The sequence below is a fragment of the Urocitellus parryii genome, unplaced genomic scaffold (assembly GCF_045843805.1).
Source record: "Urocitellus parryii isolate mUroPar1 unplaced genomic scaffold, mUroPar1.hap1 Scaffold_37, whole genome shotgun sequence".
NCBI lineage: Eukaryota > Metazoa > Chordata > Mammalia > Rodentia > Sciuridae > Urocitellus > Urocitellus parryii.
The window spans coordinates 9,059,905-9,074,077 of NW_027553327.1; the positions used below are offsets into that span (position 1 = coordinate 9,059,905).

Genomic DNA, 14,173 nt, shown 5'->3' on the forward strand with positions numbered 1-14,173 from the left:
GGATCCTGTTAGCCGCTGCCCAGCCCGGCCTCTGCTGGCTGCTCGGCTTGGACTTCTTACAGCCGGGCGGTGAGTTTCCTGCGTGAGCAGCGGCGGGGGCGTTCTCCTGCGCCAGTGCGGGTGAAGTTCCACGCCCCCACTTTGCTGTGACCTTTGCGGGCTCGCTGGCGGGTGCGGGCGGCTAGCATCTGCTCGGGGCGGAGGGACTCCGTGCTGCGGGAGGGAGAGCTCCTTGTCAATTTTTTTGTGCGACCAATCATGCCAGGAGCCTGTGGCGCGCGGGCAGCGGGCGCGGGGACCCTGGCGAGGCAGAGCTATGGATGGACCGGATCAGGGCCTTGGACTGCTCAAAAAGCTGCGGTCACGGTCGCAGCGAGACCGGGAGATGCGCTCCCGGGTCCGTCTGGGGGCCGGCTGGACTCGGGCGCCCTGGCTCGCTTCGTCATGGGCTCGGACAAGGAAGACAGTGGGAAGCCCAGGTCCTCCTCTGGGTCCTGCCCAGACCCCCAGCGGAGGAAGCGGAGCGAGTCCACCTTGGCCAAAGAGGACATCATCGATGGGTTTGCCAGGACCAGCTTTGTCCCTTTTGAAGCGCTGGAGGTAAGCGACCCCTCCCCCCTGTCTGCCTTTACACACAAAAATTGGAAAAAAAAATGGTTTCTGTGTTCTTTCCAGAAACAGCACTGTTACTTGCACTTGGCTTCTGCTCCTAACTTTGCCACTCTGTATGTATTTAACACTAAGCAAATTTCATAATTCTTTGTACCTCATTTTAAAGGTGTTGAATGTATAGGTTGCTACTATACCTTCCAGCAGTGGAAGTCTGTGATTTTACAGATGATTGAGTGCTCTGAATAAGATTAAGAAAGCTTTTTTTTTACAGTGTCTACAGGTCAATCCAAAGTGCTGTAAGTGTCCTCAGCTTTTAGGTTGTTTGGTATCATTGGAAACTATAGTATGGAGTTGTTTTTTAAAATAGGCTCAAATTTTCACTTGTCTTACTGTTTCACTTTGACTTGTAGTGATACCTACATAGAACTTTAGGGAAGATGGGTTAACTAGTGCAGAGGATGACAAGATGTCTGGAAAAATCATTATTTGAAATACTCTCCAGATAAATAAATAAATATTCTCCCAGTATTAGGGATTGAACTTAAGGGTGCTCTTCACTGAGCTACATCCCCAGCCCTTGTAAGAATTGCTTTATTTTGAGGCATGGTCTTGCTACATTGCCCAAGTTGGCCTTGAACTTGTGATCCTCCTGCCTCAGCCTCCTCCATAGCTAGGATTGCAGGCATGTGCCACCATGCTTGGCACTCTGGTTATATTGTTTATTGTGCTGCCATATGAATTTTCTACCTGTTCTTCTAACTAAACTTAATTGTGTGTATGTATATATATTTATTTATTAGGGGATTCTATCTTAAAATGAAATAGCGGTATAAAAAAGAAAAACCACAAGTATTACAGAAAGTCTTTAAATAGATATTGGTTTTAGTTTTACCATGTATAACCTGTGTATCTTTGTGCAAGTTATTCAAATCTCTGATCACCTGGCTCCTTGGATGTGAATTCGAGTGATAACATTGCTTATATTTCTTTATATCTATAGAGCAAATGCTGGCATTACTCAAATAAGAAGGGCTTAGAATTATAACTGTTGATAACTCCTTCAAAAAGATGTTCTAAAAAGTAAAATGGGCCTATGAAAAATTCTTTAAACATGAAGTCCTATCCACCTGTTCATCATTATTAATTGTTACTATTGTTAGGCTTTTCATGCAGAATGCATGCTACTTAATTAATATTTGGATTATCAGATATGAGTTTTCATTTGTGGAATACAGTTTTTCTTTAATGTTATCAAGACATATTGCATTAATATTTATTGGTACTATCTTTGCCTTCCTAGAGAAGTCCCTACATTATCATGATTCATTTCATTTATTGAACGTTTATTTTAAATAAACATTTAAGAATGTATATTTACTATGCTCTGCTTTAGCTATATCAAATTTTGACACACAGTGCTTTGTTTTCAATGTCATTGAAATTACATTGTGATTTGCTATAAAACCCTTGTTTTTTTTGTAAAAGAATGCTTTTGAAATTTATTCCTGTCCTAATTTTTTTTTATTTGCAATTGGTTTGTTGACAAAACCAGGTCATTTGTTTTATAGTTTGTCTTACTCAAAATTTTGGTGATGTATCCTTGTCACATGTTTCTTTGTCCCCTCTATTTCCTGAAATTTGACTATTAAATCTAGAGCCTTAATCAGGTTTTAGTGACACATCTCTGGCAAGAATATAGTAGCCAGGCATGGTGGCACTCGCCTGTAGTTTCATCTACGCTGCAGGCTGAGGTAGGAGAATTGGTTGAGCCCAGGAGTCAGCCTGTACAACATAGGGAGACTCTGCCTCCAAAAAATAGAGAAAAAAGAAAGAAAACTTCATAGGTATTATTTTTGTGTTACCATTAACTGACAGTAACATGTTATCATCTTTTCTAATGTTAGAAAACAATTATTGTCTGCATCTTAAACAGTAATTGATAAAGGACAAGAGTGTATGTAAACATTACTTTTAACTGTTTGTTGAGATATTTCTATAAAACAAACTCACTCATATCAGCAATTTGACTCCCTAGATCAAATTCAGTCAGAAAAGGTCATGAAAATGGGATAATTTCTTTCTCTTTACATGCTTTTTTTAAATAATGGTCTTGTTCTCTAGCATGAACATGATGAAGCGTTCTTTTCTTAGTATCATTATGAAAGCACAGAATGAAACTTATGTGATTGTTTCAATTATGGAATCATGACACCAAATTTGTTCAGATTTTTGCATTAGAAACCATCCTGAGTCCCTCTAACATGAACTCCAATATATTTTCACAGTTTTCTTAATTGTTTCAAGATCATCTTGTGCATTTTTATTACTATTATTATTATCAATATATATTATACAAAATATTGGGTCTTACTCTGACATTTCCATATATACATGTATCATATTTTGATCATGTCTACCCTCCATTCTACTTTCTCTTGCTCTTTGCCCACCCCCCAGTATCCTTCCCCTTCCCAGTAATTTCTTTTCTCCTTCAATTCATCTCCTTCCCACTTTTTACCCTTTGAAAAAACACTAAGGAATGGTCTATTTGGATTTTTTTTTGGTGTTGGTGGTGGGGAGGGGGGAACTAGGGATTGAAGCCAGGGGTACTTAGCCATTGACATCCCCTATTTATTTTTACTTTGAGACAGGGTCTCACTAAGTTGCTAGGGCCTTGCTTAGTTGCTGAGGCTGGCCTTGAACTTTTGGTGCTCCTACTTCAGCCTCCCATACTGCTGGGATTACAGGTATGCACCACTATGCCCAGCTCTAGTTGTATTTTATGGTAAATCTATTTTTAGTTTTTTTGAAGAATCTGTAAACGGTTTTCCATACCAGCTATAATAATTTACATTTTCATCAACAGTTTATGCAGATTCATATTTTTTCCGCATTTCAACTAGCATTTGTTATTTTATTTTTTGCTTTTGCTTTGGTTTGTTGATTTATATGACAAGAGCCATTCTGAATAGGGTGACAGGAATCTCCATGTAGTTTTTTGTGATTTATTAAGGCTAAAGATATTATTTTTACATATATTTGTTGTCTTGTATTTGTATTCTTTTGAGAAATGTCTGTTCAGTTCATTGGTCCAGTTACTGATTGGAATATTTGTTCTTTCTGAAGATTAATTCTCTGTCAGATGAATAGCTGGCAAAGATTTTCCCCCATTCTATAGATTTTCTCTTCACTCTCTTGGTGGTTTCCTTTGCTGTGCAGCAGTTTTGATTTATTGTAATCGTATTTGTCAATTGTTGCTTTTGTTTCCTGAGATATCAGAGTACTATTCAGGAAATCATTGCCTGTCCCAGTATTTTGAAGTGTTTCCTATATGTTTTCTTCCAGTAGTTTCAAAGTTTTATGTCTTAAATTAAGATTTTGATCCATTTTGAGTTGATTTTTCTTCAGGGTGATTGAAATCTAGTTTCAGTCATCTGCATGTGGATATCCAGTTGTCTCAGTATAATTGTTGAAAAGGCTTTTCTCCAGTATATGACTTTTGGCACTTTATTGAGATCAGCTGTCTGAAGATACATGGGTTTATTTCTGGGTCCTCAATTCATTCATATATATATATATATATATATATATATATATATATATATATGAGAGAGAGAGAGAAATTGCAATGAAAATTGTATTATCTGTAAACAGGGAGATATATGTTATTTATATTTATATTCTCTTTTTTTAATATTTATTTTTTTAGTGGTAGTTGGACACAATACCTTTATTTTAATGTGGTAATGAGGATCGAACCCAGGGCCTCACAAGTGCTAGGCAAGTACTTTGTTGCTAAGCCATAACTCCAGCCCCTTTATATTCTTTTTTGTTGTATCCATGGATATCTGTTTTTATGTCTACACCAGGTTTTTTTAATTAAAATAGCTCTGTAGTATACTTTATTTATTTGCTTGTTTAGTCATTTGTTTATTTATTTTTTGCATTACAATTCTTAATACACCTTTATACCACAATTTATCATATCTTTAATTGTATATAAGGTATGTTGACACCAAATTCACATCTTCATATTTTGTATACTGATGAGGGTCTCTATAGTATATTTTAAAATAAAGGATTACAATGCCTACATCCTTAGTCCTTTTGCTCAGAATGATTTTGATTATTTGTGGTCTTTGTTCATTCCAGATGAATTTTAGGATTTTTTTTTCTATTTCTGTGAAGAAATGTGAAAGATGTCATTGGTATTTTGATTGTGATTGCATTGAATCCATAGATCACTTTCAGTACTATGGCTGTCTTAACAATATTAATTCTTCCAATCCATGAACATGGAGGATCTTTACATCTTCTTCTCTCTAATCTCTTTCTTCACTACTTTCCAATTTTCACTGTAGCAATCTTTCGACTCCTTGTTCAAGAAACACTGATTTCTTTCTCAGTCCATTCATTATTGATATATAGAAAAGCTATTGATTTTTGTATATTGATATTGTATCCCTACTACTTTGCTGAATTTATTTATCAGTTTTGAGTTCTTTGGTGGAATCTTCAGGATTTTCTCAGAATATAATTGTATTATCTGCAAATAGGGATAATTCAACTTCCTCCTCTCATATTTATATCACTTTATATATTTTTCTTACCTAATTGCTCTGGCTAAAATTTCAAGCAATGTACTGAATGAAAAGGTTGAGAATAGATACTCTATTTCCTGATTTTAGAGGAAATGCTTTCAGTTTTTCCCCATTCAGAATGATGATGGATATAGGTTTATCATATATAGCTTTTATTATAATAAAGTATCTTCTTTCTATATCTAATTATTCAGAACTTAATCATGAAGGACTGTTGAATTTTACCAAGGACTTTTTCTGCATCTGTTGAGATGATCATGTGATGTTTATTCTTGATTCTATTTATGTGCTGTATGCTGTATTACATTTATTGATTCATATATATTGAGCAATCATTGCATCCTAGGAATGAAACCAACTTGATCATGATATATGCTCTTTTTAATGTGCTGTTGAATTCCATTTGAAAGTATTTTATTGAGGATATATATCATCTATGTTCATCAGGGACATTGGTCTATAGTTTTTTTGTTGTTGTTGTATCCTCATCAAGTTTTGGTAACAGGGTGATACATTGCAGAATGAGTTTGAAAGGGTTTCTTTCCATTTTAATTCATGGAATAGTTTGAGGAGCATTGGTGGTAGTTCTTTAAAAATCTGGTAAAAATTCATCAATGAATCTGGTTCTTATACTTTTTTGTTGGGAAACTCTTTATTACTGCTTCAATCTCATTGCTTATTATTGATCTATTTAGATTTTTTATGTCCTATTGGTTCGATTGTGGTAGGTCATCTGGGCCCAGAAATTTGTTAATTTCTTCTAGAATTTCCAGTGTATTGGTATATAGTTTTACTCAATATTGCTAATGATCCCATGAATTTCAGTGATATGTGTCATATTATCCTTTTTTCATATCTTTATTTGTTTGGGTTTTCTTTTTTTTTTGGTTTGTTTAGCTAAGTATTTGTCAATTTTGTTTATCTTTTCAAAGAACCACCTTTTAGTTTAATTGATCCTTTCTATTCTTTCTATTCATTTATTTCCTGTTCTGATATTTATGATTTATTTCCTGCTACTGATTTTGGATTTGGTTTGCTCCTGTTTTTGTAATGCCCTGAGAAATATCATTAGATTATTTGTGTTTGCTGTGGTGATTTTTTTTTAATGTATGTACTCATAGTTATAAAATTCCATCTTAGTACTGCTTTCATTATACTTCTGAAATGTTGGTAATTATGCAACACTGGCTGAGTCATAAAGAATTGAGTGTATGTCTTAGTTGTGATTATTGATCCTGAGTATATCTTAGTTTAAGTTTCCTATGTTGTGAAACAGGAATATTTGTTTCTTTGAGAATTTGATAAAAGTAGTCCTGAGTGATTCATTTCAGATTATAATGACAATGTTTATTACTGCTTAAGTTTTTGTTTTTATTTATTTTAACGTTTTTGGTACTAGGGATTGAACCTAGGAGTGCTTTACCACTGAGTTACCTTCCCTATTACCCCCTCTTTTTTAAAACAAATTTTTGAGATGATTTTGCTTAGTTGCTGAAACTGGCCTTAAATTTGGAATCCTTTTGTCTCAGCCTCCTGAGTTACTGGGATTCTACGCTTATACCTCCATGCCTAGTGTATTAGATAGGGTTTTAGAGGGAAAGTAAGAGAAGAAAAACTTGGAAGTGAATATTCAACTCTCTGTACCAAAGTAAGATGACTTTATTCTTTTTTTCAATCCTCCCAAATATCACAAAACCTGGACATTATGAAGGAAAAAGACAAAAGGTTTTTTTAGTTTTTTTCAATGTAGTAAGAAAAAGTGGGAGCAAGTAAGTATTTTATTATGCAATATCTTAGAAGAGTCTTCAAATCTTGTATAAAATAAGTGGTTTTTATCTTGAAATTGCATATAGACACTGTCTTTTTCTTATTAGACTGCAAGTGCTCCTGCAACCCTTCTAATAAATAAGCACCGCCCAACTTTTTTGAGGTCCAATACTATTTCCAAACCATATGTTTCAAACATCCTGCCATCGGATGCACCCAAGAAGAGGCGTGCTCCATTGCCTCCAAAGGCAGCATCTCAGAGTGCCCCTCAGGACCTTACAAACATACAGGAGAGGCCAGGTTCTTGTGTGGTGAGATCCACAAGTGTGGAGGAGACTGATAAGGTGGGTAGGTTTGTTTTGTTTTACAGGATGAGACAAGGTCACGTAACTTAGACCCCCAAGAAAGTTAGTAACAGTTATTAATATGTAATAACATGAATAAGTACTTAACTAAAATTGGTACTGGGAAAAGATTATATGTAGTTTGATGCAATGAAGAATAAGTTGCTATTTTAAGGAGATTTTTTTCAAGCAAATAGCTGGTCTATAAACATTAAGTCTTAATGCATATATTACAGATGAAAATGCTTATTTTCAAATTAAAATGTTTTTAAATAACAGTCTTTGTGCTAATTCATGGGCTTCTAATTTGTATGTCTTCTTTACCTAATTTTGAGATTCTGCAGAGGAAATACTGGTGTCTACCTAAAACCACAGATGCAGTATTTGCTTTTAGGTTGCTCACTGGTGCCCTATCTACTACTGGGGTCCTAGATCAAATTGCAAAGCAAATTACTAGGCCCCTCTGGCCATCCTGCCTCCCTTTGAATTTATTTTCTGCCTGCTTCCCACAGTGCTCTACGTCCTAGAAGTTGGTACTTGACATTGTCTAATTACCCAAAGACTTATCTTATTCATGCTGGTTCTTTTACTCAGTATTTGTCATCCATTTCCTGCCCCTGTCCCATTCTGCCATTTTGATCTCAATTCCCTATGTGCTTCTGGTTATTCAGGGAGGTGTTAGGTTGAATACCTGATTAAAAATTTTCCACAATAATGCCAGAATGAGAATGAGACCCCATTGTCTTTAAAGGAACTGTTCTTAGATATAAAATGCTTTTAAAGCTTATTCTCTACTTAGGTCATTGTTCTTTAAAGACCAGGAAATAAAGCTATGATTCTTTGAAATAATTTTACCCTTTAACTTTTTAGTAATTCAGAATGTTCTTTTCTACACATTAATGAATATTTTTGGTGCTTTATGTGTAAAAAAATATATAGATGAACAAAGAAAATTTGATTTTAATGGTGTTAATATTGCCCAAAATACTGAGCTATTATAATGAACTCACATTATTTTTTACTTCACTTTTTAAGGTATAGATTATTTGGGGCCTTTTTGAGTTCTCTACATTGGTGATTTTCTTAACTTTGGTTTTTAATTCCATTAATATTTTTTTTATAGGTGAAACCAAAAAGACAGCCATTTTAACCATTCTGGATGATTCTGATCCAGAGGATGATGAAAGCATCATAGTTAGTTTGGTGTACACTGAAGGAGGAAGTAGAATTTTGCCCAGTTCCGACACTGTGAGAGTGAACATTTTGGCCAATGACAATGTGGCGGGAATTGTTAGCTTTCAGACTGCTTCCAAATCTGTCATTGGTCATGAAGGTGGGTTCTTTTTTCTGAGCACATTCATTTTCTTTTCTATGGGTATCATTTTTTGCCTAGTGTTTTAAAGCTTGTGATTTTTTTCCTTTAATTATTTTGTTGAACTGTGTGTTTTCATCCAAGCGGGACATGTTTGGGAGGAGGCTTAGTGAACTGCTTAACTAGATGTAGGAGGCTTATAGAATGATACTGTGTTCCAGCTTGCCACTCTCCACTGGTGTGGGATGTCCAGGTTTTTCATCTGTTAAATGGCAAAATATTACTTATTTCATAGGTTTCTTCATGAGGATTAAGTGAGCTAATAAGTATAAAGTGCTTGGCACAGTTCTTGGCAAATATACTATATGCTTTTTAGTAGCTATTACTATGAAACAGTGAACTAGTGGCTCCCTGTTAAAAACAAGTACTAGATTAAAATCAGTGAACATTTTAGCCTTGATTTTATATTATTTTTGTATGTTTTATAAAGAGTGCCAAACTGGAAAATCTTATGTAATATGTATTTTTTTTTGTCTTGAAACACTGTAATTTTCTTGAATCTTTATTTTTTTATTGCATATCATATATAGGCTAATTTTTGTGTTTTAGATATTACAACTGTTTTGTTTGAATAAGCCTCTTTTGAGATTCAAAAAAATTTACAGATTGTTTCAGCACATAGTTTGTATTTGGAATTAAATAATTTTATCTTAAAGAATTAAGAAATAAAAAGGATATAGATCATGTATATGGATCTCTACATATGAGAAAACAAAGCTGAGAAGTTAAATGACTTGACAAGGTCAAATAACTAATTTGTGACTGTGCTGGAAACTGAATGTATTTCAGTGTTTACCATCCGTCTCCTTAGTATATTCTCCCAACTTGCAAGTTTATTGAACTTATCTGTGCAAATGTTTGAGCCATTTTCTGACACTCTTTACTATTGTTAATGGTTTAGAATTGCATGTTGTCTTAGCAACAATGATTAAGAGTGACTAACAAATTGCCATAAACCCAATCTAAAGACAAATCGCTAACTATCAAAAATTTTTTTGTAACATAGTAGAAATAAAATGTCACTGCTGGGATAGGTAATATTAATGACAACAAGAATATTTATGAGGTATTTTCTGTGTGATAGTTGCTCCACATCAGTTATTTCACTTCATTTTAGCAGCAGTCCTATGAACTGGGTATAATTGAATACACAACATTTTTACATAAGGAAATTGAATTGGAGATAAGAGGTGGAGCTTTAAACCCAGCTACACTGGATCCAAAGCCCACACTACAGTGCACCTTGTGAGGAGAGACTGTTTTGTTTGAATTTGTATTTGCTGCAGAACCTGATAATGCAAGGATTTTTGATAAATATATTAAGTGATTTTAATTGAAAGAGTAATGAATGTGAGTAGTAATGTCCATGTGAAAGGAAGAATTTGGTAAGAGACTTTATTTCTAACTCAGAGATAGAAGTTGAATTTTCAAATAGTTGAAATCAGGAAAATACAATCTTTGGGAACATAGGAGAAAACAAGTTATCAAGGACGTGATCATGTAGAACAGCAAGCTAAGATACTGGGAAAGTAATCGCTCAGAGGACTAAGAGAGTCAGAAGAAACTAAGGAGAAATGTTCATCAATTACCAGAATAAGGAAGTAATCAATGGGTCTCATACTAATGTAACCAACAAGTAAGATTTTCAAGTGGGCTAGAGAAAATAGTAGCAGCTCTGGATGGATTATAAAGAAAAATTGGGGATAGAAAGATGATATCTAAGGATAAACTAAAGGATGTAGTGGCCTTTGGGGAGTGCCCTCAAAGCAGGGTCCTCGGACTGGGGTTGTGGCTCAGTGGTAGAATGATTGCCTAACATGTGTGAGGCAGTGGGTTCGATCCTCAGCACTATATAAAAATAAATAAATAAAATAAAGGGATTGTGTCCATCTACAGCTAAAAAAAGAAAAAAAAAAGCAGTGTCCTCATGTCCTCAGGCCTATTTGCATTCACAGAGTGCTAATGGTCTATGATGAGATAAACTTTTACACCAGTTTCACTTTGCTTTGACATCCAGAAGCATTATCTATGGGCTTGTATTCCATGTGTTCTCTTTTTAAAAATACCTTTATTTTGTTTATTTATTTATTTTTATGTGGTGCTGGAGATGGAACCTAGTGCCTCACACATGCTAGACAAGCGCTCTGCCACTGAGCTACAACCCCAGCCTTTTTATAGTATAAAATTTTGAGAATCACTGCTCTTTGGCCATGAGAACAAGGAAAGGAGAGACATTGGAGAAAATAAGTTAAAGAGGAGTATATTGAATTTGCTTTTGCTTTGTTGAAGAAACTTGGGCAGGGAATACTGTATAAATACAGAATTTAAGTGTTGATGGTATGGAGGCTACAAATAAAGCTAAGGCCAGGGAAGGTTAGATGAAACAAGGAATTTAGAGCTAGACTAGACATGTGCTTTGCTGTGATATGATGGAATTTTTCATTTTTTTAAGAAAATATTTTTTTAGTTGTTGATGGACCTTTATTTTATTCACTTATTTATATGTGGTGCTGAGAGTTGAACTCAGTGCCTCACACATATGAGGCAAGTGCTCTACTACTGAGCCACAACCCCAGCTCTGGAATTTCATTTTTAAAAAATTCAAAAAATATTAATGTCCAGCATTAACATAAGGAGTTTTAACTGTAAGATACCTAGTATTGTGCACGTGCATCCTGTGAGTGTCTAGTGGTGATGATAGTAATGCATAATTTCTAAAGAAACCAAGGCTCTCCTTCTGGGCACCAAAGATCTTGGAGAAATTTCAGACACCAGCACCTGTATTCTCTTTGGGTTGGATGAACTTCACCTGAAAACCATATTCTGGTATCTTCATTTATCAACAGCTGGGTACTGCAGGAGACACAAAGAGGAAAATGGATTTGTAATTAAAATACATGGTTCAAGTGGGTTATTGGTTAAAAATTTGCATCAGCATACTAGTCTATGATTATGTGTTTGGTATGGGAAAGAAAACACTGAATTGTTTTTATTGCTTGCATGAGCACTCCATAGCTATTTTACATCTTTCAAATAAAAGTGAAGGGTAATTTTTATTTTTTTACTCCCCCCCTTTATTCCTAAGCCATTTCTGACAGCCTAAATTAATTTTATTTTTTCAAAATCATAATGAACCTCAAGAATTCAGTATTTTATGTATGTATTCTTTATAATACTACTACAAAAACTTCATAGAGAGATGTGTATTAAGATGAGTTTACTAAAGTGAACTAATAAAAACCTCATGGTGATTCTTCAAGGATAACTGCTATAAAATAGAGTAAAATCGTGTTCTGTGGGCTCTCAACAATGTTAACATTGCTTCTGGCTAGTGTTGGAACTTCATCTGTGTGATTAGATTTAAAATGTGGATGATACTGGACTTTGGGCTCTAGAATTCCATTTGTGATTTACAGGAAGGAATTGCTATGTATTGAATTCTGAGGAATCCTATTTCTATGTTTTGTCCTAAAGCAATTAGAGAGATGACCAGTGGTAAATATTACTTTTTCCAAATGTAATGGACAGAATTTAGAAATATGGGACAATGGACTTTACTGTGATTGCAAATTGTGCATAAATGTACTTTTTATAAACCTGTGTTAGATTTTTCACTCACCCAATTCAGCAGCATCATAATCATCATGTTATGTTCAATAGATTTAAATTTTTTTCTTTTCTTAAAGACAGCATTAAGCTTTTTTACATAAAGATTTGAATAAGAAATGTAATTATTTTTAAAATTACCAATATTGGCATGCTATATTAGAAATTGTTTTTTTCAAAGTGTTCTCATTGACAGTCTATGATTCAAATTATTCATATTTCCTGTAATATTTAACCATTTTCTTTTCATTGTAGAGTCAGTAAATTTGGGTGATCCATATATATCATGTATCATTTATTGACTAAGCTATTTTTCTGTATTTTGTTTTCTATTATTTTATGTACCTCTTAGTTGCCATTTACCTTTATAAAAAGAATCTTGGTTTGAGGAATGAGTGGATGAAACATTTTTGTTTTATTTTCTTTATCTGTATTAGGCTAGGTCTAGACACTATTTGATAGATCTTTTGCCTGAAGCTTGAAATGTGTTGTCCACTTTGGGTGGACTTTGTGAATTTTATATCAAGATGATTTTCAAGTAATGTGGTCAGACTTTGATAGTTGAGGGTGTTCCTCCAACTTTCATTCTTGGGAAAAACCAGAAGGCAGTATAGCACCTAGGAAAATGTTTCTTATGGGATAACTTGAACATACACTCTCAAGAATTTTCCTACTGTCTTTCATCTTAGATTTTGAAGACTAAGCACTTGTTTCTGAGTCTTTCTGTTTTCCCTTAACTTTGTTGGTCAACTCTGTGTTTTGGTAGAAGGTGACCCTGTGGTATATCCACTGCTTTTTTCTCAGATACATTTTAAATAGGCCTAGCTTCTAGGTGTCTGTGTTAGGAAGAAGAATCAATTTCAACATTTTATGGTTTAGAAAAATTTTCACACTATTCTTACTTTTGGCATGATAAATTTGCAATAGTTTTATAAGATTATGTGTTTAAGAAATACTTTGTTTACTTTTAACTTATCTGGATGTGTGTGTATGTGTGTGTGCCCCATTGTACCCATACTTCGAATTTTGTTTGTTGCAATGTTTTCTTGAAAGTTATTTTTATGGCAACTTGTTAAATTTTCAGAAGTGAAATTTTTAAAGTAGTGTTATACTGCATATTTTTCCACATAGTAAGTTTGTGGGAATACTTTTTTTTCTTCTCTTCAACATTTCACTTTTATTTTAACCTCAGAATGGAATATTGATTCCCAAATCTTCATATACAAATTTCAGCCATAATTTTTTTATTATTTTAAGTCCCCCTTCAACATGGATCTTTATTGACCCACATTTTATTTTCTTGCTATTCGTGGGGATTTTTTTGCCTTTTTTGCATTTAATCAAACTATCATAATTTTATTTTTGAACTATTATAAGACTTTTGATTCATAAATATTTGAAAACTATGACTTTAGGACCTTTTTATTTGTGTAAGCAGACAACATTGCAGGTGAAACATCTTAACTTCAAGGATTTTCCTATAGTTTTCAGTAACAAACTTATTTTTCAACCTAAGTTGCTCTATAAGAAATTTGTACAATAGAGAAACTCCAGAGTTTGATAGTACTGTCTGTCTATATTTTATTCAAATGAGTTATACAAATAAAAAAATTAAACAGTATGCTGGCAATTATGGCTGATTGTACATTTTTTTCTGTTATACCTAATATTTTAGAGAATTTGATTCTTCACTTGCAATATTTATGTGCTAAGAAAAAGAAAAGAAAAGGAAAAGCCAATACTTAGAGTACTAATGTTTGTATTGAAATACTTAAAATGAAACAAAAATGAAACATTTTTTAAATGCTTTTCTCTTTTTTATATGTATTCTCTACTCTCCAAAAATGATTCATTACATTAAATTTATGTGT

General features: G+C 34.0%; 1 protein-coding gene across 1 annotated transcript in view; it reads left to right on the top strand.

The window, feature by feature from the left end:
* Positions 1-258: 258 nt before the first annotated feature.
* Positions 259-14,173, top strand: part of LOC144252189 (adhesion G-protein coupled receptor V1-like) — a 96,820-nt gene continuing 82,905 nt past the window's right edge. The window contains 3 exon segments of the mRNA XM_077794683.1: positions 259-600; positions 7,088-7,328; positions 8,448-8,657. Coding sequence (XP_077650809.1) covers positions 259-600; positions 7,088-7,328; positions 8,448-8,657 — 793 coding nt within the window.